Genomic DNA, 26,578 nt, shown 5'->3' on the forward strand with positions numbered 1-26,578 from the left:
TTTTGAACTCAGGCAGTCTGGTTCTAGAGCCCAAACCCTTAACTGGGATACCACCGGCTAAGTTGTGTTAGTTATTTTGTTTTCAGAAGAGCTACAAAGATGGAGAGATGGGGCTTCTGCTCTGGAGGGAATTGATAGTGTAAGGGGGAGGAGAGGTATGGGAATGACAGAGGTAATTATCTGTTGAGTGACTGCATCTCACCGGGATCTATGCTAAGCATGTCTTATGCGTTCCCATTTAAACTCTACAACCATATGAGGGAAGTGTCTTTACCCCATTTTCCAAATGATGGAACGAGGCAAGGAGGGGATAAGTAACTTACCAAACTCAAAGGAAGCATCAGAGCTAGAGGAGGAATTTCGTTTTGGCTGGCTTCAAACTTGTATTCTTCCTGTTGCTTTGTGCCACGTCTGTGCAGATACGGAATCACAGTATTGGGTAATTACTATAATAAAAAAAATTCTGTAAGGGCATGGGGAGCGTAGGAGAAGGAGCCCGTGAGTCTGTCTGGAGAGGAGAGGAAGGCTTCACAGGGCGAGTAGCGCTTGAGTTAGAACCATTAGGACTTTCAGGCAGAGTAAACGGCACGTGCCCAGTTATGGAGAGGTGGGAGAATGTGGTATGTTCGGTGGTTGAGTATTTCAACAACAAAGTGAGAGGAGAGAATAGATTGAAGATATTTAGGCAGAATTGATCACACTTAGAGATAGCATATCTCTAAGGGTATGAGGGTCAAGGAAGAGGCCAGGAATACTTACAAGTTTCTGGCCTCAGGAAGTTGAGTTTTTGATAATGTCATTTAGTGAGGGGCTAGGAACAGGATTTGGGGGTAAGTAATAAGTGTAGTTTTGGATCTGTTGTGTTTAAGGGGCTAATGGGACATTCCAGTGGTGATTTGCACTGGGCGGCATTTCCACATATGGATGAGGTATTTAGAGATTAGAAAGTTAATTTACCTGTAGATGTAGTGTTGCCAGATAAAATATAGAATGCCTGGTTAAATTTGACTATCAAATAAAAAATGATTTTTAATATAAGTATGTTGCATGCAATATTTGGGACATACTTATATTAAAAATTATTTGTTATTTCCCTGAAATTCACATTTAACTGGGTGTTTTATATTTTTATTTGCTAAATGTGGTAACCCTATATAGGTGATAATTGAAGTTATGAATGTGGATGAAATTGTTCAGGGAACAAGAGTAGAGAGAGGAGAGTAAAGCTCAGCATAGAGAGCTGGGAACTGGATTAATTTAGATCTTCAAAGTGGCTTCAAACTATCCCCAACCATTAGCCTCAGCATTACCTGGAAACTTGTTAGAAATGTATATTCTTGGGTCCTGCCCCAGACCTACTGAATAGGAAGCTCTGGGGCTGAAGCCCAGCAATCTGTGTCTTAACAAGACCACTAGGGGCTTCTGATGCCACTGAATTTGGGAACCATTGACTTTAGGGGTGAGTATAAGAAGATCAATGAAGGATACTAAGGCATAGTAACGAATTTTAGTAAGACAACCAGAAGACAATGAATGGAATCCTTGCCAGTGTCAGATGTATCTGAGAAGCCATCTAAGACAAAACCTACGTGTTTTTGGGTTAGGCAATTGTGAGATGATTAGTTATCCTAAAACAGTTTCAGTTGAAGCAGTAGCCTGAAAACGTTGGGTTCAGGAGGGAATCAAAGTGAAGAAGTAGAGAAAGAATGGAGTCCAGTCATGCGTTGCTTAATGATGGGGACACGTTCTGAGAAATGCGTCAGGCGATTTCATTGTTGTGCGAACATCATAGAGCGTACCCACACAAACCTGGATGGTATAGCCAACTACGCACCTAGGCTACATGGTACTCATCTTATGGGACCACCGTCATATGTGTGGTCCGTTGTTGACTGAAATGTTGTTATGCGGTGCCTGACTGTACTTTTCTCTGGTTGTAAAAGGAGAGAGAAGAGAGGGCAGTAGTTCCTCAGGGAATAGGTTCCTTATCAGCTGAGGGGAAGAAACAAATATGGAGGTGGAGAGGCTGAAGATACACAAAGATGATGTGGAATGCTGAAAGAAGGGAGAGGGAAAGAGATCCCCAAAGCAAGCACTCTTTTAGCAATGGCTAAAAAGGTTGCCTTTTCCTGTAAGATAGGAGAAGAGTTTGCTGACCAATTCATGGGCCTGGTGGAGGGGGAATCAGGATGTTGAGGGAGTTATAACTTAGTTACTTCTTTTTTCTCTGTGAAATTGAAACATCGCTCTGCAGGAAATATGTGGGGTTGGGACTTACCAGTGATGAAGTTTGGAACAGTTACTTTGTGAAGTGAAAGGGATAGGGAAGTGTAACGGGCATATTAGAGAAATACTAGAGATTGAGTTGATGAGGAAAGTAGTTTTTTATTGAACCGTAAGCGTTCTTTTTGGTGAGCTGAAGGAGGTTCTTTTAACTTCTTCCTCTTTTTGCAAGTGCCAATAAATAAATATTCTTATTTAAGTATAATGTTTAAGAACATCCACTTTGGATTGAGTGGGCTTGGTTTCTTTCATTCAACAAATATTTATTAAATGCCATAATTATGAAAATAATAATAAGAGCTAGCATTTTTGTGTGTAACTGTCAGCTAACTATAAGGCATCATGTCATATGCTTTATTTGTATTAAATCATTTAGCCCCCATAACAGCCCTGTGGGTTGGTTAGATAATATCTTTATTTTATAAATAAGGAGGTTGAAATCAAGAATGATTAAGTAACTTCTTTGAGCCAAGATCTCATCTGTTTCTGTCTGCTGTCAGGACCCATAGTCCTCTCTGTTGTCTTATGTTGACTGTGCTGGGCATTGAAGGTACAGAGGTGGAAAAACAGATATGGTCCCTGTCCATAGTGGACGTGATCCGTTCAGTCTAGTGTGGGAGGAAGAGGGGTGTTAGACAGTCAACAAATTATCACCCAAATAAATATGAAATGGTGTCTTATGACAGGTGCCATGAGTAAAAGGAGATGGGAGAGACCACAACAGGGGGACTTAATTCCAACTGGGGCCGGGTGGGGTTTGAATTCATTATGGTAATTTTCTTATATGAGAGACTTGGGTTTGATTCCCATCTGTGCACTTAGTGTCTCTGTGACCTTGGACAAATTGCTGAACATCTCTAAGCTTCATGGCCTCGTCTATAAAGAAGGTAGAATAGTTCCTACCTTATAGGCAGCAGCTCATTTGGTGCCATAACACATGTCACGGAAAGAGCTAAATTCATGCATTTAATAGTCTTTGGCATTTAATAGTCAAAAAAAATTTCAAAAGTAACTTTGGGAACTGACATATCAGTCATTTATTTTGCCAAGTAGAGGAAGGTTAAAAATACTACTGATTATTATCACCATTGCTTCAGAAAAGTAATATTTAAAAAATTTTTTTATTGAAATATGTAAGACTGTTTTAACACCACACACAAAAAATGTGGGATGGTTGTGATCTCAGAATAAAGGACAGTCTTTTTCAAAATAGGCATGTGTATTTTTAAAATTTTGTTTCATGATTACATTTTATTTTAAAGCATTTTAAGGAATATATTAAGGATAAATCTGATTTAGGCTATGATGATTTTATGTGCAACGAGCAGTAATGTAATTGCATTAAAACTCAGGTCTTTTCTGCCATTAATGGATATGACAGCTTGTAAATCTGTTGGCTAAAATTGCTAATTTGATCTAAACTCTGAATTATTCAGATTTAATGTCATTTCTTGCTCCGTTACAAACACAGCCTAAAAAAAGGGTAGTACTGAGCATTGAAATAGTTGTGAATCCAGTATATGAAGATTACATTTGAAAAGTAGATATAACCATTATAAAAGATTTTCCAACTTTGAAAGATCCTTTTGGTAAAGATTAAATCTAATCTAATAATTTGTAAATTTAGACTTTTGCAGTATTTGTGAGGGTGATTACTATTAGAATGTAGAAGAGATGAATACGACGATTATTTTTTGCTCGAATTTCTAGTTTATTTAGATACCAACCCTGATTCATTTCTTTCTCTCTCTCTTTTTTTTTCCTTTAAGGAATATGGACATGCCCCAATGCCAAAAACTCAAGAAAGTGAACTGAAAATTACTGCTGTGTTTTCAGTCAATGACAGTCCTCTTGGTGAGAAATAGAACTGTTTAAATTAATTATGATGAATATTTGATATGGTCTGACTAGTAGAATTGAGGGAAAGCACCTCCTCATGTAAGTCTTTTTCTCCTTTAGATAAAGCAGTGCTGTGCTACCTGGGGAGCTGGTCTTGGCCAGCATTTTTAAAAAAAGCGGAATAGAGTGGGATTATATCAGAATGTGATGCATGTAGTAAGGAAACCTATTTCATGAAACTGCTGTTTCAGTTATTAAATTTTATGTATAGACACACACACACAGACACAAACGCAAACGTGTGTGTGTCCTGGGTTATAATGTGAAATGTAATTTTACTGTGGGTCATGGTTAAAAAAGTTTGAAACCCCCTGTTCTGGAGTGCTCCTTGCCTCATTAATCTTGGATTTCAAGACTGAGAGAGTTTGTCTTAAAAAACAGAGAATGTATATGTGTTCGTGTTGATACTAAAACTTTTTTTCTTATTTTTTTTTCATAGCCCAGCAGTTGACCCGAGGCTTTCAGTTTTCTGTTGCATCACCTGGCCCAAATATATTGCTTCCTTCAGTTCCAGCTGTAGCTATTCAGGTTTTCTGTTCTGGCTGTAAAAAAATGCTCTATAGGGGGCAAACTGCTTATCATAAGACGGGATCTACTCAGCTCTTCTGCTCCACGCGGTGTATCACGGGATATTCCTCATCGGCCTGCCCAGCCCCTCCTCCCAAGAAAACCTGCACAAACTGCTCCAAGTACACAATTCTTCATTACATCCCTTTCTCCTTTACTTTTTTAGTGTGTATATAGTTCAGCTCAAACATGCTATTGCTACTTTAAATCTCTTTAGCACATTTCTACAGACATAGCTTTTTAGCTGATTGAGAAATTTGCAAATTCTAAGGTTTCATAACATTAAATAAGTGACTTGGTGTTAAATGACCTGCCTAAACCAGTTTTCCTGTCTCTTTCAATGTAAATTTGACTATGGAAAAAAGTAACAAACCGTTTGTGGGAGTTGTCGGACCACTCATATATCCTGTAATTGTAGACGGCACCCACTCAAAATTATTCACTATCTTGAAAGTTATTGAAGTATAGAATAAAATAATTTCACTCTTATAATAGTATATGAAATTTATTTAAGTCTTTAGAAAGTAAAAACTATAAATGGCCATACAGATAATGTGTTTATTTCTAAAAAAGTCCTTGTGAGCTTTTGTTGGGGATCATTGTTGCTTTACAATAATGCGTAGATGCAGAGAGAGGGAGAAATAGCAACCAAGTCACGTAAGCTTCTTTCTCTACCCTAGTCCGTTTGAAGAATTTGGCATGTTTGGCCTCTTCCTGTGGCAGTGTAATTCTAGGAATACAGTGGGTTGTCAGTAGTCACTAGTGTAGACCAAGAAAAGGTAAGAGCTTGGTTTTAGATCATGGCTGTATCACTTATTAGCTATATGACCTTAGGCTGGATATTTAAGCTTTTCTAATGCTCAGTTTCTTCCTTGATAAATAGTATCTGCTTCCTTATGTTTTAATGAGACCATGTTAGCCCAAGGTCTAGCACATAGCATATGTTTAATAAGTGGGATCCTATTATTTTTAATAATAAGATTAATATTATTATTTATACTTAACATATCATTTATAGGCCCATATTTTGTCTGAGATATATGACAGTTTCTTTATCTGCTTGGTGTGTCGGCCTTAGGTATCTAAAAATAGATCCTGTTAAAATGGAAATCTCCAACTAAAAGAGAAATTTTAAAATATTTTACTTATATATTCAAATTTAGTTTTGTTTGAAAACGCCCTTCTGATACCTTACTTTAAGTCTTTTATGGCATTCTCATGAAACTGATCTGGAAGAATAAATTTAGTTTTCTGTTTTTAGATATTCTCTTTCAACATAGCAAATATCAGAAGAAAATGAATTAAGTGTTAAAGAACATAGTACAACTTATACATCCAAATGCATATTATTCTCTTAAAAATAGTCACTCTTGTCAGGGGCTTTTTCCACAGTGCTGCTCTTATTCAAAAAATGTTTTGATCTCTTGGTTTGGCATCACCTTCAGAGCCTATGAAACATTCCTTTAGACTCAGTTAGGTGACAAATCTATCTTTTCAGCATGGGTTTGATTTTTGCAAGTTGCCAAAAGTTCCTTGATGCCTTATCAGCTGACTATTGTAGGTGGTTAAACTGAGTCATACTGTTAAACATGATCTTTGACTATAAAGCTAAAAAGTTGTTCTTAGAGTTCTTATAATTTAAAAGAGAAATTAGAAAAAATGTTTGAGCCATATTGTGGGAAGAGAGATGGTCTTTCTAAGATAAACGTTAGGGCGTAACATTCGTTTGGATGTGTAAGATTTAGAATGCGTTTATGTGCGCAGATTTTCATTGAAAAGTCTTTCTCTTTGGTTTATTTATATATACATTATTACATTATGCCATTGGCAGATTCACATTATTAGGGAAAATTCTTTATTGCTGTGTTTTTAGTAGAAAAAGATCACATTTCAAAATTAATATGTCCTCTGTGTGTAAGCGTATCCCCTTGGTTTCCAAGATTCATTGTCATATTTTTAAGGTTAGGTGAGTTTTAGAAAATTAAAGTACTTCATTGTTATTATTCTTTCATAGTTTACCGTGGAACAGTTGTGTGTAATAAAGGTACAGGATGGGAGGCAGAATGGTGGAGCGAATGCCTCCAGGGACTGCAGAATCAGACTGCCTGCATTTGTGTTCTGGCTTCACTGCTTACCAGCTGTATGACTTTGGCAAGCTGCTTAACCTTCTCATTTGGTCTCCTCATCTGTAAAATGGCAATTATAATACTACATACCTCATAGAGTTTTTGTGATAGTTTAATTGGATAATTCGAGTAAAGAGAACAATACCTGGCACATAGTCATTAGTCAGTACACATTATCATAGTATATAATGTTATTGCCGTTATTATTCTTTACTGTGTGGCCTACACTAGTGTTACTAATTAGTGACCATTTCCTTCAGTTTTTTCACTTGTCAGAAGAGTGGCAAAGCTTTAGCCTCTATTTTTACCGTCAGTGCTTGTTGCAACAATGAGCTCTTACAAAATGACTCTAGGAATCTCACAGAACGACTCAGTTATCTGTGTTCTTTCTGTCTCCTTGTTTCCATCTGTCCTCTGCTACCAAGGCTGAATAGCCCTTTCGTCATCAGTTTCTTTGATCTTTTCAGTTATAGTTAGGTTTTATATATCACGGTAATTTTTTTATATTAATCCTTGGTGGTTCATCTGTTTCCCAAATCTTGCATTTAAATTAAAAAAAAAAATGTCATTCCTTGTTTCAGTCACGTTTCTACTCTTGCCAGCTAGTGGCTAGTAAGAGGTCAAGTGTTTTCTGGTCTGGGGTCGTGGGATGGCCTCTTGTTCCATTGGCTCCAGTGGATGAAACTGGGCTAGAGCTGGAAGCCTCACTGTTTTTGTCATGAGCATCTGGCTGGATATGTTTTAATATAATTCTCCCCAAGACATAAATTAGGTATTAAAACCCCATTTTATATATGAAGAAATCGAGACACTGATTCTGTCACTCATTGTCACTCAGCTGATGAGTCACAGAAGAAATCCTCAGACCCAGTTTTCCAGGTGCCTCTTCCAGGACCAGCCATTTTCTACTGTACAGTAGCTGCCCTTAGTAAATGTGGTTATTTTAGCTCACAGGGAGGAAGAAATTATAATTACGAACAACACATTTCATTTTTCTGCTGTTATTTCCTTTTAGAGACATTTTAAATCCAAAGGATGTGATCACAACACAATTTGAAAGTTCCTCTCCTAGCAAAGATTTCTGCAGCCAATCATGCCTTTCTTCTTACGAGCTAAAGAAAAAACCTGTTGTGACCATATATACCAATAGCGTCTCAACTAAGTGTAGTATGTGTCAGAAGAATGCTGACGTAAGTCACATTTTGCCTTTATTGGGATTCTACTTAAAGATCAGAGATTTTTAACTGGCTCTGCTTATTGTGTCTGTGCATGTGTTTTTTCCTAGATTCGATTTGAAGTTAAATATCAAAATGTGGTACATGGTCTTTGTAGCGATGCCTGCTTCTCAAAATTTCACTCTACCAACAACCTCACCATGAACTGCTGTGAGAACTGTGGGAGCTATTGCTATAGTAGCTGTGGTCCTTGCCAGTCCCAGAAGGTTTTTAGTTCGACCAGTGTCATAGCATATAAGCAGGTAGGAATATATGTCCGTTGCATATTGTTAAGCTCACCCCTTCTGAGATGGCCTCACAGCGGTGAAATGGAAAGTAAAAGAGTGAGCTCTTCTCATCACTTGATCCTGGTGTGTGATTTCCCCTCCAGAAAAATGGGGTAGATTTTGATACTGTAAGGCTTGATTGTGGTAGTGAGATAATACTGGTGAACTAGATTATTTTTTAAGATTTCCTTCGTGGCTAAGAATTCGCAAATGTAATTGCATGATGCTATGAGTCTGAAATATTTTGTCATATATTGATAGTGAATGAAACCTCATTTTATTATAAATAAACTATGACCAAGAGTTAAAAGATGATAAAGTCAGCAAATCTAAAGTATATCTTTTTCCTTTTAGAAAATCTATTTTTTAAATATGTTTTGGAATGAATTGTAATTATTTTGGCAACACTGCTTTATTAGGATACTTTAGCTAATTTTTATTTATTGTAATGAATAATGGATTCATTTGGTTACTAAATATATCAATTTGTGTCAATTTATTGCAGAATGATTTGGAGTCTTTAAAAAGTTATTTTTTTAAAAGAGGATGTACATAAATGATGATTAAAAATTTTTTTCAGTTAGCAAGTTTGATTTATTTTTAATTCCGCTGAGCAGTTGGTAACGGACATTCGTCTTTGAAAAGTATCTCTTTTCTAGGAATTGCCACTTTTGGCAGTCTGGCTTCTACTTTCACAGGAATAGAATCCATGGTATTTATATATATATGATCCAAAAATCAGTTCCAGTCCTAATTTTGTTCCTGGTGTTGTACCCTATCAACTGCGTAAATGATATTCCTTTTTTTTTTTTTAAAGATTTTATTTTTTTCCTTTTTCTCCCCAAAGCTCCCCAGTACATAGTTGTATATTCTTTGTTGTGGGTCCTTCTAGTTGTGGCATGTGGGACGCTGCCTCAGCGTGGTTTGATGAGCAGTGCCATGTCCGCACCCAGGATTCGAACCAACGAAACACTGGGCCGCCTGCAGCAGAGCTCACGAACTTAACCACTCGGCCACGGGGCCGGCCCCAATGATATTCCTCTTTTACTAGGAAGATTATGTAGTGAAACTTCACAGTTTATATTTTTGTACCGTCTACTTCCCCATATAATTTCTTATTAGAGATCTTATATTGTGTTAGTGACAGGCTAGTGTAGTGTTTAGGAGGCTGGACTTTGAAGTCAGGGGAAATAAGTTTTATCTCCTACTTTTTTGTTAATTTAATTAAAGTTAATTTAAACTTTTTGTTAATATAATTTTTTAAAGTGTCTCCCTATGTTGTTGAAAGGATTCTATGATACAGTAAATATAAATTGCTTATTATGGGGCCTGGCTCATGGTAAGCACTCAATAAGTAATAATATTGGTAATTCATTTAGATGGTAGCCATTATTATTATTTCTCAAAACATGAATAAACTTACAATTTTATCAGGCAGATTTTATTATGAAACGCAGCTTGAAAAACAAGTAGTTCTGTAGGATCTCCTAAAATAATTAAACATCATTTCTGTCTCCTCCCGCTCAAGAGTCTCACTAGTTAAGTAACCTTAAAGGTGGTAGCTCTCTCCTCGATTGATGTCCAGTTCTGTGTTGAGGATGGCCTTTGGGTTCGTGGATTACCTGGTCTTCTCTGATTATTTGTGATGAGAAAAGTCTGTTATGACTACCTAATTCATACTTTTAATGTGTTTTGTTGTTGCTAATATTTCTGAGTAGTTACTAATTTTCTTCAGTTTACATATTATTACTGTCTGAAAGAACTTATTTTTCCCACATCCCGACTTTCAGAAAAGTCCATACTTAGTGTGGCCTCATTGTCATGCTCAAATATTTCAACTAAAGGCAGCGGGTGTGGGTGGCTTTCTTTTTTCTTTTCTTAAACAATATGTACATATGTGTGCTTGTACTAGGTATCTAAATGTTATTTTATTTTCCTAATAGAATTCAGCCCAAACTCCTCCATATGCCTTGGGGAAATCATTGAGGCCCTCAGCTGAAATGATTGAGACTACGAATGACTCAGGAAAAACAGAACTTTTCTGCTCGATTAATTGCTTATCTGCTTACAGAGTTAAGACAGTTATTTCTTCAGGTAATGTTTAAATTTGATACATTTGTAGATTTAATAACTATTGAAGAAGAGTATAACTGCTTTTTTTTTTGAGGAAGGTTAACCCTGAGGTAACATCTGCTGTCAATCCTCCTGCTTTTGCTGAGGAAGACTGGCCCTGAGCTAACATCCATGCCCATCTTCCTCTACTTTATATGTGGGACGCCTACCACAACATGGCTTTTGCCAAGCAGTGCCATGTCCGCACCTGGGATCCGAACCAGCGAACCCTGGGCTGCTGAGAAGTGGAACGTGCGCACTTAACCGCTGTGCCACTGGGCCGGTCCCGAGTATAACTGCTTTTATTTCATTTTGTTATAAACTAAATTTATCTATATGGTTAAATAAAGACCCCAGTTAATTTAGTTTCAAAGAATTGATTTTTAAGTGAGAATAGTTTTTCACAGATTTTCTTGGTTGAGGTATTTAGTTTGTGGTTTCATACGTGAAAAGAAAGAAAAAAACACATGTAAGTTCCAATTTAGCATTTGTATAAGTGGGGCTTAATTGCGGTGAGTTGTAGTTAGCTTTACAGATTATTGTAAAGTTCCTTGATTTCTGTTTTGTATATTTCTAAGCATTTGCTTTTTTATTCTCCGAGTATGTTTTTCTATCATTTGTTCACCTGTAACTTATTCATTGGTTCTTATTTTTTGTTGCCAAGGTGTCCAGGTTTTGTGTCATAGTTGTAAAACCTCAGCAATTCCTCAGTATCACCTTGCCATGTCCAGTGGAGATATATACAGCTTCTGCAGCTCCAGCTGTGTGGTGGCTTTCCAGGTAGGAGCGAAGGTAGTGTTTTACCCCTAAGTTCTCTGAGGCATTGGTCTATGGCAAAGATCCATACTTATAAAAGATTAAATTTAAGTTAGAAAGAAAAAAATTCTGTTCAACTATGGTCCCAGAGGTCATTTCTGCAGAGTGTCTGAGCCCAGGAACTGGGCCTCAGAGCTTTCTTCCCTCCTACTTTCTCCCTTGGCTCTCTCTCCTTCCGAAGGTTGGAAGCTAGGATATGGTTGGATGGGTGGTATGGTGGTGTGCTCATGTGTCCCTTCCTCTCATCCTGGGCCAGATAAGTAATGACTCCTGGCATGGACTTGTAAGCCTCTACTTACTTGTCCCATTTTCTCCTTGCTCTCTGTGATACACAGAGTAGAGTTTAGCAGTCCTCCAGGGAGGAAAGATGCCTGATGCTGAGTCTCTGGCACCAGGAGGAAAGAGTCTCCTGGTGGCCCCTGTGCTCTGAATAGCCATCAGAGGCTAGTTAGAGATAAGGGGGCAGGTGGAGGGGTATCTTGGGGAAAAGAGACCTGCTGTCATTTACTGAAGATACATACTGGAGCTCTTTGTCTGGAATGCCTGCATTCCAGTCCTCAACCTTCTAATGTTACATTTCAGAGTTCTTCTATTCCAGACTATTCTAGTCCTTCTATTCTGGAAGTATGCCATTCAAACTCTTTCTGTGAACTACTTTATAAAATTTTAAAGAAATGTTTGTGGGGGAGTTAATTTATTAAGAGAAAATGAAAGTTACCAAGTCATGTTATTTCTTAATTGATAAAACGTTTGCCTTATTTGTGTTCGTTCAGAATGTATTCCACAAGCCGAAAAGAACAAACCCTTCAGTGGTGCCCATGTCTCAGGGCCGAGTGGTTGTAAGTCCGCCCTCCGGGTCAGCCGTGCCTGCAGGAGGAGGGGGCGCCTCTGTCATCAGCGGCTCCACTGCAGCTGGTCTCCAGCGTCTTGCTGCCCAACCCCAGCAAGCTGCTTTAACCCATTCAGTTAAACTCAGGTGTCAGCACTGTAACTATCTGTTTGCCACAAAACCAGATCTTCTTTTCTACAAGGTAAAGAGAGATCATGAGAGGGATTGTATATAAACTTATCCAATGGAACATTTTTGTCTTTCTCACCTTTGACAATCACTCCGTTTGCTTTGAAATGAGAAGGAAAAGGATTCGTTAAGGTACGGCAACTGTTTAGATTTTCCTGACTGTTCTTTCTCTGCAGGGTAAAATGTTTCTGTTTTGTGGCAAGACTTGCTCTGCTGATTACAAAAAGAAAAATAAAGTTATGGCGATGTGTGACTACTGTAAACTGCAGAAAATTATCAAGGAGACTGTACGATTTTCAGGGGTGGATAAGCCATTCTGTAGTGAAGGTAAAGAAAAAAGTTCACTTTTATCGACAGTCTGTGGTGGTTATGAAGTAATTCATGATGAGTTGGCTGTTAATCCACAATTAATTTTCAAGTCATTTTTGCTTTATGAGGTATAATTGGAGGTTTTTTGATTGAGTTTATACTTAATTCACTTTACAGTTTATCCTTTTAAATGTTACAATAATCTCAGTAAAGAAAATTTTCAGAACATAATGAGATCGATGATATTATCATAGAGTGTAGTAAATCTCTTCAGAAGTGTAGCTATGACTTCAGAGATCTTTTGGTTTCTGCACCCATTTGTAAAGAGGGTCCTCAAGCAATTGCTACTTCCTGGCTTAAGAAACTTTTATACCTCTGATGTTTCTAAATATAGATGGCCTAATATTTAGAGGAAAGTGGTATGAGTTTGCTTTGTGAATATAAAGACTGTCCTTAAACCTAGAGGCAAATTACTGTGCCAAGTATTTGGAAATTAGCTTAAAGTGGGTATCTAAGACTGTAGAAAGTCGCTTTTACCTCCTTCAAGTTGATGTGAATCTGATGTTTCTTCCTTACCTCCCTGCTGGCTCTCAGTTTGCAAATTCCTCTCTGCCCGGGACTTTGGCGAACGGTGGGGCAACTACTGTAAGATGTGCAGTTATTGCTCACAGACGTCTCCTAATTTGGTGGAAAATCGACTGGAGGGCAAGTTAGAGGAGTTTTGCTGTGAAGACTGCATGTCCAAATTTACGGTTCTGTTTTATCAGGTAAATGTCGTATGCCTCTTTGACTTTCTGACGTCAGTACAGATTATTTTCTATTTAAAGTATGTTCAAAGTATGTAAAGTGTGGTGTTTAGAACTGGGTAAAATAAATTATGGGTCCCTAAAACAAACTTAAGTTGAAGATAAACGTGAAATCTTTGAGATAAAGAGTGTCGAATTTTTGGAGACTTTGTTGTTGTTTGAGGATATGTTTATTTTGTGCTTTCTGATTAGGCGCATTGACTTGATTTATAACTTTGTGTTCTTTCGAGTTAGAACCTTTCATAGTTCTGTTCTGTTCAGTGGCTTTCTCATTCATAAAGTTCCCCTGAAGAGTTTGAAGTCAGACCTTGTTCTCACTTCCTAGGTCAAATGACTATGACTGACCTCCCTACCCACCTCCTTTTTAAAAAAACTACTTTTTTGAAAGGCTAACAATGAATTGAATCACTGATACATGTCTGGTGCATCATAGGTGTTATTTCATTTAATCCTCACCACAATCCCAAGAGGTAGGGGTATTATTGCCAATTTATAAATAAGGAAAAAGAATGAAGTCCAGGGAGGTTGAGTAACATCCCCCTGAAGAAGCTGACAGGTGACAGCTAGACAGCACCTGTAACACTGCAGTGAAATGACCTGTTTACTTGTCTCCCTACTCCCTAAAATATAATCTTGTTGGGGAGGAGGTATATCTTTTCTGTAATTATATGACCAGGACCTATCATAGTGCTTAATGCAAAGGATACCTGATTAAATATTTGAATGAATCAAAGTCCTGTGACTTCAAAGCCCATTCTTTCTACTGCAGTATGCTGCCTTTTAACCTTTTAAAAATAGAATGTATTTTATATTCCTTCATCAGTAATTTTGAAAAAAGATCAACTTTTGTATTCTCTCAGTTGAGGGCATCTATATGAAACAAATAATTAACCACAGTATTTTAAGGCAGGAATCTTACATTTTGTGGTCTCAACTGAATCATATATCCCATTTTCATAGTGCCGTCTGGTCTTCAGATTAATGTTATCTTTTCATTATTTCGTGGGTTGAAACCTGTCTGGTCTTACATTTCTTTCTCAGATGGCCAAATGTGATGGTTGTAAACGACAGGGTAAGCTAAGTGAGTCCATAAAATGGCAAGGAAATGTCAAATATTTCTGTAACCTATTTTGTGTCTTGGAGTTTTGTCACCGGCAAATTACAAATGACCGTCTTCCACAAAATAAAGGTAAAATTAAACTTGGCTAATGGGGTCTTTATGTCAGTGCTAGGATATACTATCAGCATACACAGTTGTAAATAATATAATAAAAACAAAACTTCACTGAATTTAAATAGCATGGATTTCTTTAAAACCTCCTGTAAGAATCCTTAGAGATGGCCCTTGGGGGAAAATTAATCCTGATGCTTTTTGCTATCATAATCAGACACACCAAGGACTCAATAAATGTGTAAGCACAATTTTATAGGAAAATTAGATTTAAGTGCTTTTGATTGAATTTATCTGTACATAAGTGACTTACACTGAGGGATACATGCTATTCAGTTAATAAACTAGAAGTAAAAATAGAAAATCAGGGGCTGGCCCCGTGGCTGAATGGTGAAGTTCGCGCGCTCTGCTTCGGTGGCTCTGGGTTTCGCCGGTTCGAATCCTGGGCGTGGACATGACACCACTCATCAGGCCACGCTGAGGCGGCATCCCACATGCCACAACTAGAAGGACCCACAACTAAAAATACACAACTATGTACTGGGGGCCTTTGGGAGAAAAAGGGAAAATAAAATCTGAAAACAAAACAAAATAACAAGACCTATGAAAAAAAATAGAAAATCAGGGCAAACAAAGGGAGAAGATATAAGTATGTTAATATAGTTGCTGTGACTGGTGTAAGATTTGATCCAGAGCTTGCTTAGAGCCAAGGAAAAAAACCGAACACATTAATTATTTCAGAAAAAAATAAAGTAGACCATTTCTTCACAGGTAGCTTTTTCCTGGCTAAGAATAAAATAATTTCGCAAGTAGGACAGCTAATGTGGTCAAAATATCCAGATGAATAGACAGATATGTGGCATATTCTTAAAGTAGCTCCCCAAAGTAGCACTGCTCTGAGTTAGATTAAAAGCACTTAGTCTTCTCTTCTCTGATCAAAGTCTGGATTGCTGCCGAATTGACAGAATCCACGTGTGTTGGCTCCTCACTTTCTGGCCCTTGCCAACCTTTGCGGTTGTATTAATCATCACCTTAATCACATGTGCCTGGAGCTGATCTTTTATGTAGGCCATCTGTGCCCTAAGACCAGTCAGATTGGTGGTAGAATTGTCATCTATAATATGGGTTAACAAAACCAGTGTTCTTAGGTGGATGGACAGCTACCTCACCAACTTATAAAGATTGTTGGGTTAAATTTTTGTTGGAAGCAAGCTTAGGTGTAAGAGTTTTCATGTTCACTAGTAGAAAGACCCAGTTAATCCTGAAGCTAATTTCTTTATTTTTACCTGTTAAAGATAATTTGAGGTTTATTGTTTTAGACAATCAGCCCCTCTCTAGTCCTAATGAACACTAAGCTGACCAGAATCACCCCACCCAACATTATACAGAGTTAGATATTTGCATTGCACCTTGAAAACTTAGTTGTTAGAGTTTTTTAGGTGACCTTTCTGTTTATACTAGGTCTTACCTTTTTGTTTATTTTAATCAGTAATTATTTCTAAGGCGCCATCTGCTTCAATGGAGCTCTCTTCTGCACAGACAAATACAACACCAGTGATAACCAGTGTGGTGTCATTGGCAAAAATCTCTCCTGCCCAGCCCACAGGGAACACTAACAGTGCTGTAGAAGGTATGACTTGATATAAAGGCGTTTGGTTAGACTGTAGAGGTGAGTGTTGTCTAGTGTAATATTTACATTTATCGGTCATATTTATGTTTACATTTATATGAGGAAACATGCCCTTCTTTCTCTGAGGGAAGTGGGTAGCAGCAGGGGGCCATGGATAGGGAAGGAAGTGGTCTGCATGGTTTTACTTTTTAAAGAGCTGAAATGATTTTAGTAGGTCTGCCTTTACCCCCAGAGATCCTAATACAGCAGGATGGGCTTGGGGCCTGGGCATCTGACCTTTACCAGGCAGCCCAGGTGATACTGATACTTAGTTTTCTTGGACCATTTTTTGAGAAATTCTGGTCTAGACTCTTGCCCACCTTAGTGAGAGGAAAGTAACTTCTTGGTTTCAGTGTTTACTTCTGTATAGTGTGGGGATACTAATGTCTGCTTTAATTTATAACAGGTGCAGTTACGAAAGAGGCAGTAAAGATCATTGAAGATGTAAGTTTTATTGTTAATATTTTTCCTGATAATGCCACTGGATTTTTTTTACTTTGGATATAGCCTTCTAATATGTATCTGAGTACATTTCTGTTTGCAGCGTAGTCTTTAAAAAAAGTGGAGTGCACTAAGTTTTGTTTTCGAATCTTAAAGTTTGACCCAACTAGATCACTAATAAGAATGCATTCCTCATTTATTTTATTCTTTGTCTTCTGCCTCCTTAATTTTTAAAAAATACTTGTTAATTCCATCTGGTTGCTTATTTCCCTCTTGTATTGCTGTCAAGTATGTTTCTTTTAAACTAGAAAGTCTTTTAAAAAAGTTCAGTGCAGTGTTGTTTTGTGCATCTTTGAATTATGTGAGGCTGAAGATAGTGCAAAGTAAAAATATATTTAAATTCCCACTTTATGCTTCAAATTTGAAATATTGTGAAACTTGCCAAAATTAAAAAAAATTTTTTGAAGAAATTCATAATTTGAAATCTACCAGGCAGAAAGGATGGCAGACTGTCACTGCTGTCTTGTTTCAGCATCACTTCAGCAGGAAAACAAAATTCCCATTATCCTTTATCACTGTCACATGACCCTAATGTGTCAGATCTTGCGTTAATGTGTTTGGTGACTGTTGTGCTGCTCTCTTAACATTTGCTCTTGATACAACTAAAAATCTATTTTTAATATCGTAAGACAGTGTCATTCAAGTTCATTTAGTGGTGGTACAAGTGCTAAAAAGTGTGCCCCAAATTCAGTAAATTTGGAACAGAAGTTGGATGTGATGAAACTGTGAAAATGCCAGACCACTGCTGTGATATGTCATGCTGTTAATTTAGGAGAGTGCACCCTGCAGAATATTAGAAGATAATGCTCGGAAAAACCAAAAGCGGCATTAAAGCAGGTACACCCTGGCACTGCACCCAGTGATCCCATGGATCTGTCTCTTGCTTCAGTGGTGTGTGGATGGAACAGACCTAGGGATGCTCCTTCCAGCCTCCGACCACCCTCCAACTTCTTTTCCAGTTGCAACCTTTGGAACCATCTTCTCAGTTATGCTCTCCCTCTGGGACCAGCCAGCACCGTTTTTTGAGCTTAGCTCCTTATTGCTGATCAACCATGAGCTCCCAGATTCATCAGAATTATTCCCAGGTTGCTGTCAACTGCGTGGTTAGCGCCAGCCTTCCACACCTACCTCTCTCTGGGCTTCTGTTTCAACTGTGATGATGTGGCACTGGAGAGTGTGGGCCACTTCTTCCACAAGGTGGCTAAGGAGAAGCGTGAGGGTGCCAAGCATCTCTTGAAGATGCAAGACCAGTGTGGTGGCCATGCCTTCTTCCAGGCCGTGCAGAAACTGTCCCAAGATGAGTGGGGTAAAACCCTGGATGCCGTGGAAGCTGCCGTGGTCCTGGAGAAGAACCTGAACCAAGGCTTTTTGGATCTACATGCCTTGGGTTCTGCCCAGGCAGATCCCCGTCTCTGTGACTCCCTGGAGAGCCACTTGTTAGAGGAGTGAAACTCATCAAGAAAGATGGGCAACCACCTGACTAACCTCTGCGGGCTGGCCTGCCCCCAGGCTGGGCTGGATGGGTAACTCTTTGAAAGACTCACCCTCAAGCACGATTGGGAGCCTCCAGAGCCCAGTGGCCTTTGAGGGACCCCTTGAGCATCCCCCTGGTGTCAGGGCTTCTGCCTGAGCCTCTCCTTATAGTCACTGGAGCCCTCTCATAAGCTGTGAACCCAACGGAAACAATAAAGCTTTTTGCAGCAAAGGAAAAAAAAAAGCAGGTACACTCTTTAGTTCATAAAGTTATCTTATAGCAAGGCAAGGATAATGGAATAAATGGAAAAAATCCTGGCAACACAACTGCAAGATCGATGCTGCCATAATGTGCCCCTAAGGCCAAGCTATAATCTGTGCTAAGGCATGGAGTATTTTTGATGATTTGAAGGGAAATGACAGTGAGACAAAAAGGTTTAGTACAAGTCATGGCTGGCTTTCTGATTTTAAAGCCCACCAAGGTTTTAAGAATATAAAAATGAGCAGGCAAGCTGTATCTGCTGACTCTGAAGCTATCAAAACATTTCATCTTCACCATAATTTAAAGAGGCTTTAACTTGGAAGACAGTGTAACACCTGCTAATAAAAAATCTGTGAAAGTGGTGAAGAAGGTAGATTTGTGCAAGGTTGATGAAGGAGATGTTGAAATTTTGCTCGGGCTGTTCCCCGTGGATTAATGAAAGAAGACTTGCTGGAATTGGAAAAATGAAGGTAGCAGGAAGAGGGCCCAGCAGTTGGCCTGGGCCTTCAGCACGTCAGCTAACAGTGAAGTGACCGGCATAGGCTTTTGACCGTAGTTCAGCAACGGTTGCTGTTTTTGAAGAGGGTGATCCAAATGTGGATTGCTGTTGCCTGGTGGCAAGGTGAAAGGTGAACAGTCAAGAAATCCTCAGTGAAGAAAAATGGGAGGAAAAATAAACCACATTAGATTCCTTCTTTAGCAGAAGTCTTTGAAGGAATCAGATCAGGCTCCACCGTAGTGTAGAGAGGGAGGTAGCTTGTCCTAACTTGATACTCTTCATTCTCTCATTTGTGTTCTTGGAAGTTGATAATGGTAACTTCTTAATTATTTTCAGGCAGTTTACCATATTAGTTAATGAACTATTGTTAACTCTGCATTTATGTGTATATTATGTATTATACGTTGTTATATTTTAAAATTACATGATTAATAAATTACTGTTATAGGATTAGTAATTTTATTAATTATTACACTTTTTAGAATTTTAATTAATTTACATAATTATAAATTAAGGTATTAATGTATTGTTTTCTATTAATAAGCCTTATTAATATCTGTTATAAAAATAATCTATGTTGCTTGTACTCTGAGAATGCATCCTTCCTCTACTTTATATATATGAGACAATTAGACTTGAATTATGTTAGTTTTAAATTATTCAGGATTTTCAGGAATATCCCTCGTATTAAATGAGACTGTCTTATATATGGTTTCCCTATATGGAGTACTTCTATAATTTACCAGTCGTTTAAACTGTGTTACAGAATAGCTCTGATTAATATTTTCAGTTTAGTCTATAAAAAGTATAATGATCAATAATGTAGTACTCTTAGGGTTTTTTAAAAAACTGACTGTTTTAGAATCTTTCGTTTCTCTAGGACTTTAGTGTGAATCTCTTTCAAGTTATTTAAATTGTCTTAAATTTTGGGGGAAGGTGAGATACAGGAAAATACAAAGAAGAAAATCAACTGCAAAAGTCAGCAAACTTTTCCTATAAAGGTCTAGATAGTAAGTATTTTAGACTTTGCAGGCCATATGGTCTCTGTTGCACCTTCTCACCTCTACCATTGTAGCAAAGAAGTAGCCATAGACAATACGTAAAGAGTGAGTGGCTGTGTTCCAATAAAACTTTATTGACAAAAATACGTGGTGGGCTGAACCTGGCCCACGAGCCATACTTTGCCAGGTCCTGCTCTGCTGTATTCCCACTCTCCAGCATTAACCATTGCTAGATTTGGCTTATTTGTTCAGATTTTTTTTACCTCCTACCTTTTTTTTTTTAAAAAAAAAGTTTATCACTACCATTAGTCCCCCTTCACATAACTTGATGCAACTATTATTATGAGTTTGGTGTATGTCCTTTCAGACCTTTTTTTCTTTTGGTGGCGAAGATTCACCCTGAGCTGTCATCCGTTGCCAATCTTCCTCTCTTTTTCCTTGAGGAAGATTAGCCCTGAACTAACATCTGTGCCAGTCTTCCTCTATTTTACATATGGAACACCTCCACAGCATGGCTGATGGGTGGAGTAGGTCCATGCCTGGGATCTGAACCTGCAAATCCAGGTCGCCAAAGCAGAGCGCACGAAACTTTAACCACTTGGCCACCGGGCTGGCCCCTCAGATCATTTTTAATCCTTCACATTCGTATATACAAGTCCATGGAAAATATTTAATACTGTTTCAACAAATATCTATATGATTCTTACTAGGCTTGGTGGTACATTCCTATTGACTGCTGTATGGTATTATATTTTATGCAAGTACCGCATTTTATTTATCCATTGTCCAATTGATGAACATTAGGTTACTTCCAGTTTCTCACTATTAAAAATCTCTGCTACTGTGAACATCCTTGTGTATGTCTCCTTGTTCACGTGGCAGGTGTGTGTCTAGTGTAGATAAGGAAGAGTGGAATTTTTGAGTCAAAGATAATTTGCATTTTTGGTTTTTAAATTCCTTACAGAGTGGCTGTTCCCGTTTTTATTCCCCTCAGTAGTTTATGATTGTGTTCATTTCCCACAGCCTCACTATCATTTAAGGTTGTCAGATTGAAACATTTTTGCCAATCCGTTTAGTAATATCTTATTGTTGTCTTACTTTGCATGTCACTGATTACTAGTGAGTTTGCTTATATTTCTATGTTTCTGAACATTTGAATTTTCTTTTCTTTGAATTTCCTGTTTTTAATTTTTCCCCAGTTTTGTGTTGAATTGTCTTTTATTGATTTTTAGGATTTCTTTGTATAGTCTGGATTTGGCCCCCTTTCTATTCATCATTTTCATCAATGCAAAAGCATGCAGTAATACTCCTTATCTGAAACAAATCCTTCTTTGTTTCAGATGAGGCCACTGTCCTGTTTCTCTGCTCTCCATTTTGGAAAAACAACTCTCGGGGTGGCCTCTACCTGCTGCCTCCATTTTCTGATCTGTTATCTTTCCTTACCTCACTCTAGTAACCACTTTCATCTGCACACTCCACTGACACTCTCTTGTCTTAGGTTGCCGTTCGTCTTTATTTTGCCAAATTCAACGGTCAATTTTCAGTTCTCATTCTGCTCATCCTTTCTGGAACATTCGACACACAGTTGATCTCACCTTCCTTCTTGAAATATCTTCTTCAACCGCCAGGTCATCGTACTTGTCCCGTTTCTCAATCTACATTCCTTCCTAGGGGACTCACAGCCCTGTGGTTTTAAAGACCACCTAGATGGTGGCTCATATTCAGATTTCCGTCTCTTGCCCTGACGTCTGGGCTCCAGATTCATATATCCAACTGCCTGCTTGACATTTACACATGGATAATTAACAGCCATCTCAATTAATCTGTCTAAAACAGGACTCTCTGATTTTCCCTAGATTTCCTCTCCAGGGTTCCTTACTTCTTACTACTCCTTTTGCTGCCTCCTTGGTCTGAGCCCGCCATCATCCTTCTGGATTATTGCACTGACGTCCTGCCTATCTTCCTGCTTCCATTCTTGCCCTTTGCAGGTTTTCCCTCCACATTGTTGCCGGAACGATCGTAAAACACAGATCAGATTGTGTCACTCCACTGCTTAAAAAGCTCCAGTGAAATTCTGATAAAATAAGAATAAAGGGGAAGAGCTAGTTTCTAAAATTATAGGAAAACTACAAATAAAACTATATAGTTAAAACAACTGATACTGAAGCTGTGAATAGATAGACAACTCAATAGAAAAGAAGTCCAGAAATAGACCTACATATATATATGGGAATTTAGAGATAATAAAGATGGCATTTCAGATCAGTAGGAGAAATCTAGATTGTTCAATAAAAAGTGTTGTGACAACTGAGTAGACATTTGGAAGAAAATACAGTTGGATTTCTACCTCACAAGTTAAACGAAAATGAAGTCCTGTGGAGAAGAGATTTAAATGTAAAAAAATGATAAAAGTACTAGGAAAAAATATAGGAAAGAATTTTAACACAGAAGTGGGGAAAATCTTTCTAAATATGTCACAAAACCCAGAGGCCGTAAGAGATTTTTTAGGGAGATTCGAGTACATTTCATAGGCAAAAGACAAATGAAAAGATTGCAATTCGTGTCATAAAAGGCTAGGTTGGGGCCGGCCCTGTGACTGAGTGGTTAAGTTGCACACTCTGCTTCTGCAGCTCAGGGTTTCACCAGTTCAGATCCTGGGTGTGGACCTAGCACAGCTCATCAAGCCATGCTGTGGTGTCCCACATAGCAAAACTAGAAGGACCTACAACTAGAATATACAACTATGTACTTTGGGGGCTTTGGGGAGAAGAAGAAGAAGAAGAAGAAGAAAAAAAGAGTGGCAACAGATGTTAGCTCAGGGCCAATCTTTAATTAAAAAAAAAAAGCTAGTTTTTTTCATATGTAAAGAGCCTTTATAAATCAATAAAAAGACCCAACACCCATTAGGAAAATGGGCAAAAGTATGATTTATCAGTTTACAGACTAGGAAATAAAAATAGTTCTTAAACATATGCAAAGATATTCAACTTCAAAATTAGAGAAATGCCAGTTAGAACTACAGTTCTATCAGATTGGCAAAGATAAAAATGGATAACACTATAAAGGCGTTTTTACATATTGCCAGAAGCAGTTTGTGAAACTGCTACAGAGGGCAATTTAGGAAAACCTGTTAAAATTTAAAATGTAAATACCGTTTTACCCAGGAACTTCATTTTTAGGAATTTATCCTTCAGATATATTTCGCACATTTATGAAATGAAGTATGTACAAAGATAATAATTACAGCACTGTTTGTAGTGGCAAAAGCTTGGAAACAACCTAATTGTTTCCTCAGTGGTCAGGGCCACTGTGAGTTCATCCTGAGTTATTGTGCGAATTAGGAAAAAATAGCCCTGTGTGGGTAGAGCCTGAACTGCACCCACCCCCTCTCGAATCCCGCACCTAGTCACATGGCCTGGCACGTGGAGTCCCTTGCACAAACATACACAGTGGTCCTGTTGGGACTGTGGTTAAATTCAATATACTGTATCCATACAGTGGAATACCATGCATTCGAAAGAATGTGGCAGCTCTGTATGTACAGATAGAGCAGAATCTCGTATATAATAAGTGAAAAAAGACACAAAACTGTATAGCTTACTGTCATTTGTATTTTGAACACAAACGCACACACAAAACACAAGCCTGATCATATATAGAGAATATCTCTGGAAGGCACCAATAAATAGATAATACTGGTTGCCTCTGCGAACTGGACGACGGGGGGAGAATTTTGAGAGAAGTTATTTTTCATTGTTTACTATTTCCATTTTTGGATTTTATGTCACATGTTACATCACCCATTCAAAAATTATGCATAGTTTTTTTTTAAAAGATAAAGGAAAACAGGGCAAAGGATATGAATAGACAATTCACAGAAGAGGAACTATAAAGAATGCTGAAACATAAAAAATACCTACCCACACTACTGTTCGAGAATTTTTCACTTATCGAGAAATAGCAAAAAGTTTGATAGTACTGTGTTGACTAGAGTGTTGGGAAACAGGCTCACGTACGTTCCTGAAGCTCATATAATTGGCTGTATCTTCTGTGGAAAGCAATTTGGCAGTACTATCATCATTAAAATCTGTAATATACAGATATTAACATCTGTAAAAAGTATGATTTTAATATCTGTAATATACAGATTCTAATATATTTTTGTCCCACCAAACAGCACTGGCAGACCTTCTTCTATACATAAACTAGCGCTTGCAGAGTTTATGTGTAAGGATATTTATTGTAGCGTGGTTTATGATAGCAAAAGGTTTGTAACATTTAAAAATTCAGCAGCAGAGGCTCTTCAATCTACCTATGGTACATTCAGTGTATAAAGCTGTTACTAGGCAGCTTTATTCAAAGTTATGTAAATCTACTCCAAGATAGCTTGCTAAGTGACAATGCAAGGTGCCGAACTTTGCTAATAACACGCTACCGTTTGTAGGCAGAAGCAACTTATTTAATTACCTGGACCGTCCCTAGAAGGATGTATAAGAAGCTGGGGACAGTTTTCATGTTCAAGGTTGAGTCTGGCTAGATGGCACGCAGGTGTGGAAAACTTACTTTTCATGTATACTCTTTCATACCTTTTGAGTTATTACATAATTCAAAATTATTGCATCTATTACCTATTTAAAAGGTAAATTTAAATATAGCCTCCAGTGGCTTTCCATCACACGTAACATACAATCCTGATTTTTTGTCGTTTATTTTAGCTCAGGCCTTCAGATGCTGTATCATTTGGCTTCTGCCTCCCTCTCCAAACATATTCTAGCCCCTGTTTCCTTAATTTCAGCCTTGTTCTCATTGATGTTCCTAAAGCCTGCTCAGCTCTCTCCCACTTCAGGCCTTTTGTACCTACAGTCCGTCTGCCTGGAATCCTCTGACCTCCGGCATCTGGTTGCTTCTTTGTTTGAATATTCAGAAGGCCTCTGCTCAAATGTTGACTCCACACTTACCCTCCTCCACGCCATAACTCTGCACTCCCTCACCCCACTTTATTCTTTTACAGTACTTAGCACTACCTGGAAGCAGACATTATCTCTTAGTTTTACTTGTTTATCTTCTGTGTTTCCCTCTAGAACGTAAGGCCCATAAGAACAGGATTTTGTCTTGTTCTCTGCTGATCCCCAGGGTTTAGAATAGTGCCTGGCTTGTAGTCAACATTCAGTAAATATTTATTGAATGAATAAACATGTTTTAAATATGTTTTCCTCTCTGTTGCTTATCCTTCAACTTCATTTTATAAAGACCTTCGTTTGCAAAAAAATTTGAGGTAGTCCAATGTATCAGTCTTTTTTACTTTGTTTTTAACTCTTAACTCTTCTGTTTTATTTAAGAATACTTTCTCCTTATTATGGTCGTTTCAAAGTTCTCCTCTTACTTTAAAGTTTTATTGTTCATGTTGAGATCTTCATGTTTATATTCATGTTGAGATCTTTAATGAATATGGAATATATTTTTCCGTATGGCCTGGGTTGGATCTAATTTTTCTGAATAACCAATTGTCCTAATCAGCAAAGATTGTTTTCATTGTCCTTACTATAGTCAACTATTTTTAAAAGTCAATAAATGGAAGGATACTGATTAAAAGAATTAGGAGCTAGTGTATGTTTCCCAAAGTGACTTCTTTGTTGCAATCACTGTTTTAGAGGAATTATATTTGTCTTGATATAGGCCATCTTTCAATTGATAGCAATTATTGTCAGTGGTAAGGTACTAAAAAAATCTCTCTTTGTTTTCTGAATTTGTTTTTAACTAGGGAAGTACACAGACTGATGCCCTGAAACTTCTATCTTCCCAGTCTTCCATGCTTTTAAAGAACAAAGCATTGATGTGCAAGCCCGTCACACAGACCAAGGCCACTTCTTGCAAACCACATACACAACACAAGAAGTGTCAGACAGGTATGTATCTTTGTACTTTCCACATGTAGAAAGCTTGTCTTCTGTTTTGTTTGTGTTTTTTTAAGAAAGGAAAAGAAAGTCTTTGACAGTTTCTTAAAGGTGAAAACATTAATTCTTGGATCACATACGTTGAACATCTAATTTATTCCTTTTATAATTATTGTCATTAACACTAATAACTGCTAAATTGAATCCATATGCACACAAAGCCTCGTGCAGAGTGGACAGACATCTCCTATATGTGTGCACTGCTCTTTTCAACCACACAGACAAGCTCTTATAGTTACTAAGATAGACATTTATTTAAAAGCATTAGTGATTTAATATTAGTTCTTTTTTTAAAACACTGCGAGTTGATTTGTCCGTTACTAAAAGTGTAACTATATGTCTGAGGTGTTGGTGATCAGGAAAATTATTTAAATATACTTGAAAAGGTTGTAAACTCTTGCCCCAATCCATGTTAATGTCTTTTAATCCCACTACCCTTATAGTTTCAATATCATTCATAGCCTATTCTGCCCAAAGCATTTTTTGATTTTTGTTTTTAATAATTTTACTCCACAGAATATAATGTATTAAAAAGTTTAGTCTGTCAACAAGTAATCATGAGGTTTTTTTTTTAAAGATTTTATTTTTTCCTTTTTCTCCCCAAAGCCCCC

General features: G+C 37.7%; 1 protein-coding gene across 5 annotated transcripts in view; it reads left to right on the forward strand.

Moving 5' to 3' along the window:
• ZMYM6 (zinc finger MYM-type containing 6) overlaps positions 1 to 26,578 on the forward strand; it is a 34,428-nt gene that overhangs the window by 4,614 nt on the left and 3,236 nt on the right. For 3 of the 5 annotated variants that reach the window (XM_070510375.1, XM_070510376.1, XM_014864022.3), the window contains exons 3-15: positions 4,053 to 4,137; positions 4,622 to 4,871; positions 7,891 to 8,065; positions 8,161 to 8,352; positions 10,320 to 10,470; positions 11,153 to 11,268; positions 12,078 to 12,335; positions 12,499 to 12,649; positions 13,226 to 13,398; positions 14,479 to 14,626; positions 16,098 to 16,238; positions 16,684 to 16,721; positions 25,775 to 25,919. In XM_070510375.1, coding sequence (XP_070366476.1) covers positions 4,053 to 4,137; positions 4,622 to 4,871; positions 7,891 to 8,065; positions 8,161 to 8,352; positions 10,320 to 10,470; positions 11,153 to 11,268; positions 12,078 to 12,335; positions 12,499 to 12,649; positions 13,226 to 13,398; positions 14,479 to 14,626; positions 16,098 to 16,238; positions 16,684 to 16,721; positions 25,775 to 25,919 — 2,023 coding nt within the window. Of the gene's footprint in view, positions 1 to 4,052; positions 4,138 to 4,621; positions 4,872 to 7,890; positions 8,066 to 8,160; positions 8,353 to 10,319; positions 10,471 to 11,152; positions 11,269 to 12,077; positions 12,336 to 12,498; positions 12,650 to 13,225; positions 13,399 to 14,478; positions 14,627 to 16,097; positions 16,239 to 16,683; positions 16,722 to 17,550; positions 18,550 to 25,774; positions 25,920 to 26,578 lie in introns of those variants that run through there. The other 2 variants (XM_070510378.1, XM_070510377.1) reach the window with 2 other exon arrangements.

Source organism: Equus asinus, chromosome 5 (genome assembly GCF_041296235.1).
Source record: "Equus asinus isolate D_3611 breed Donkey chromosome 5, EquAss-T2T_v2, whole genome shotgun sequence".
NCBI lineage: Eukaryota > Metazoa > Chordata > Mammalia > Perissodactyla > Equidae > Equus > Equus asinus.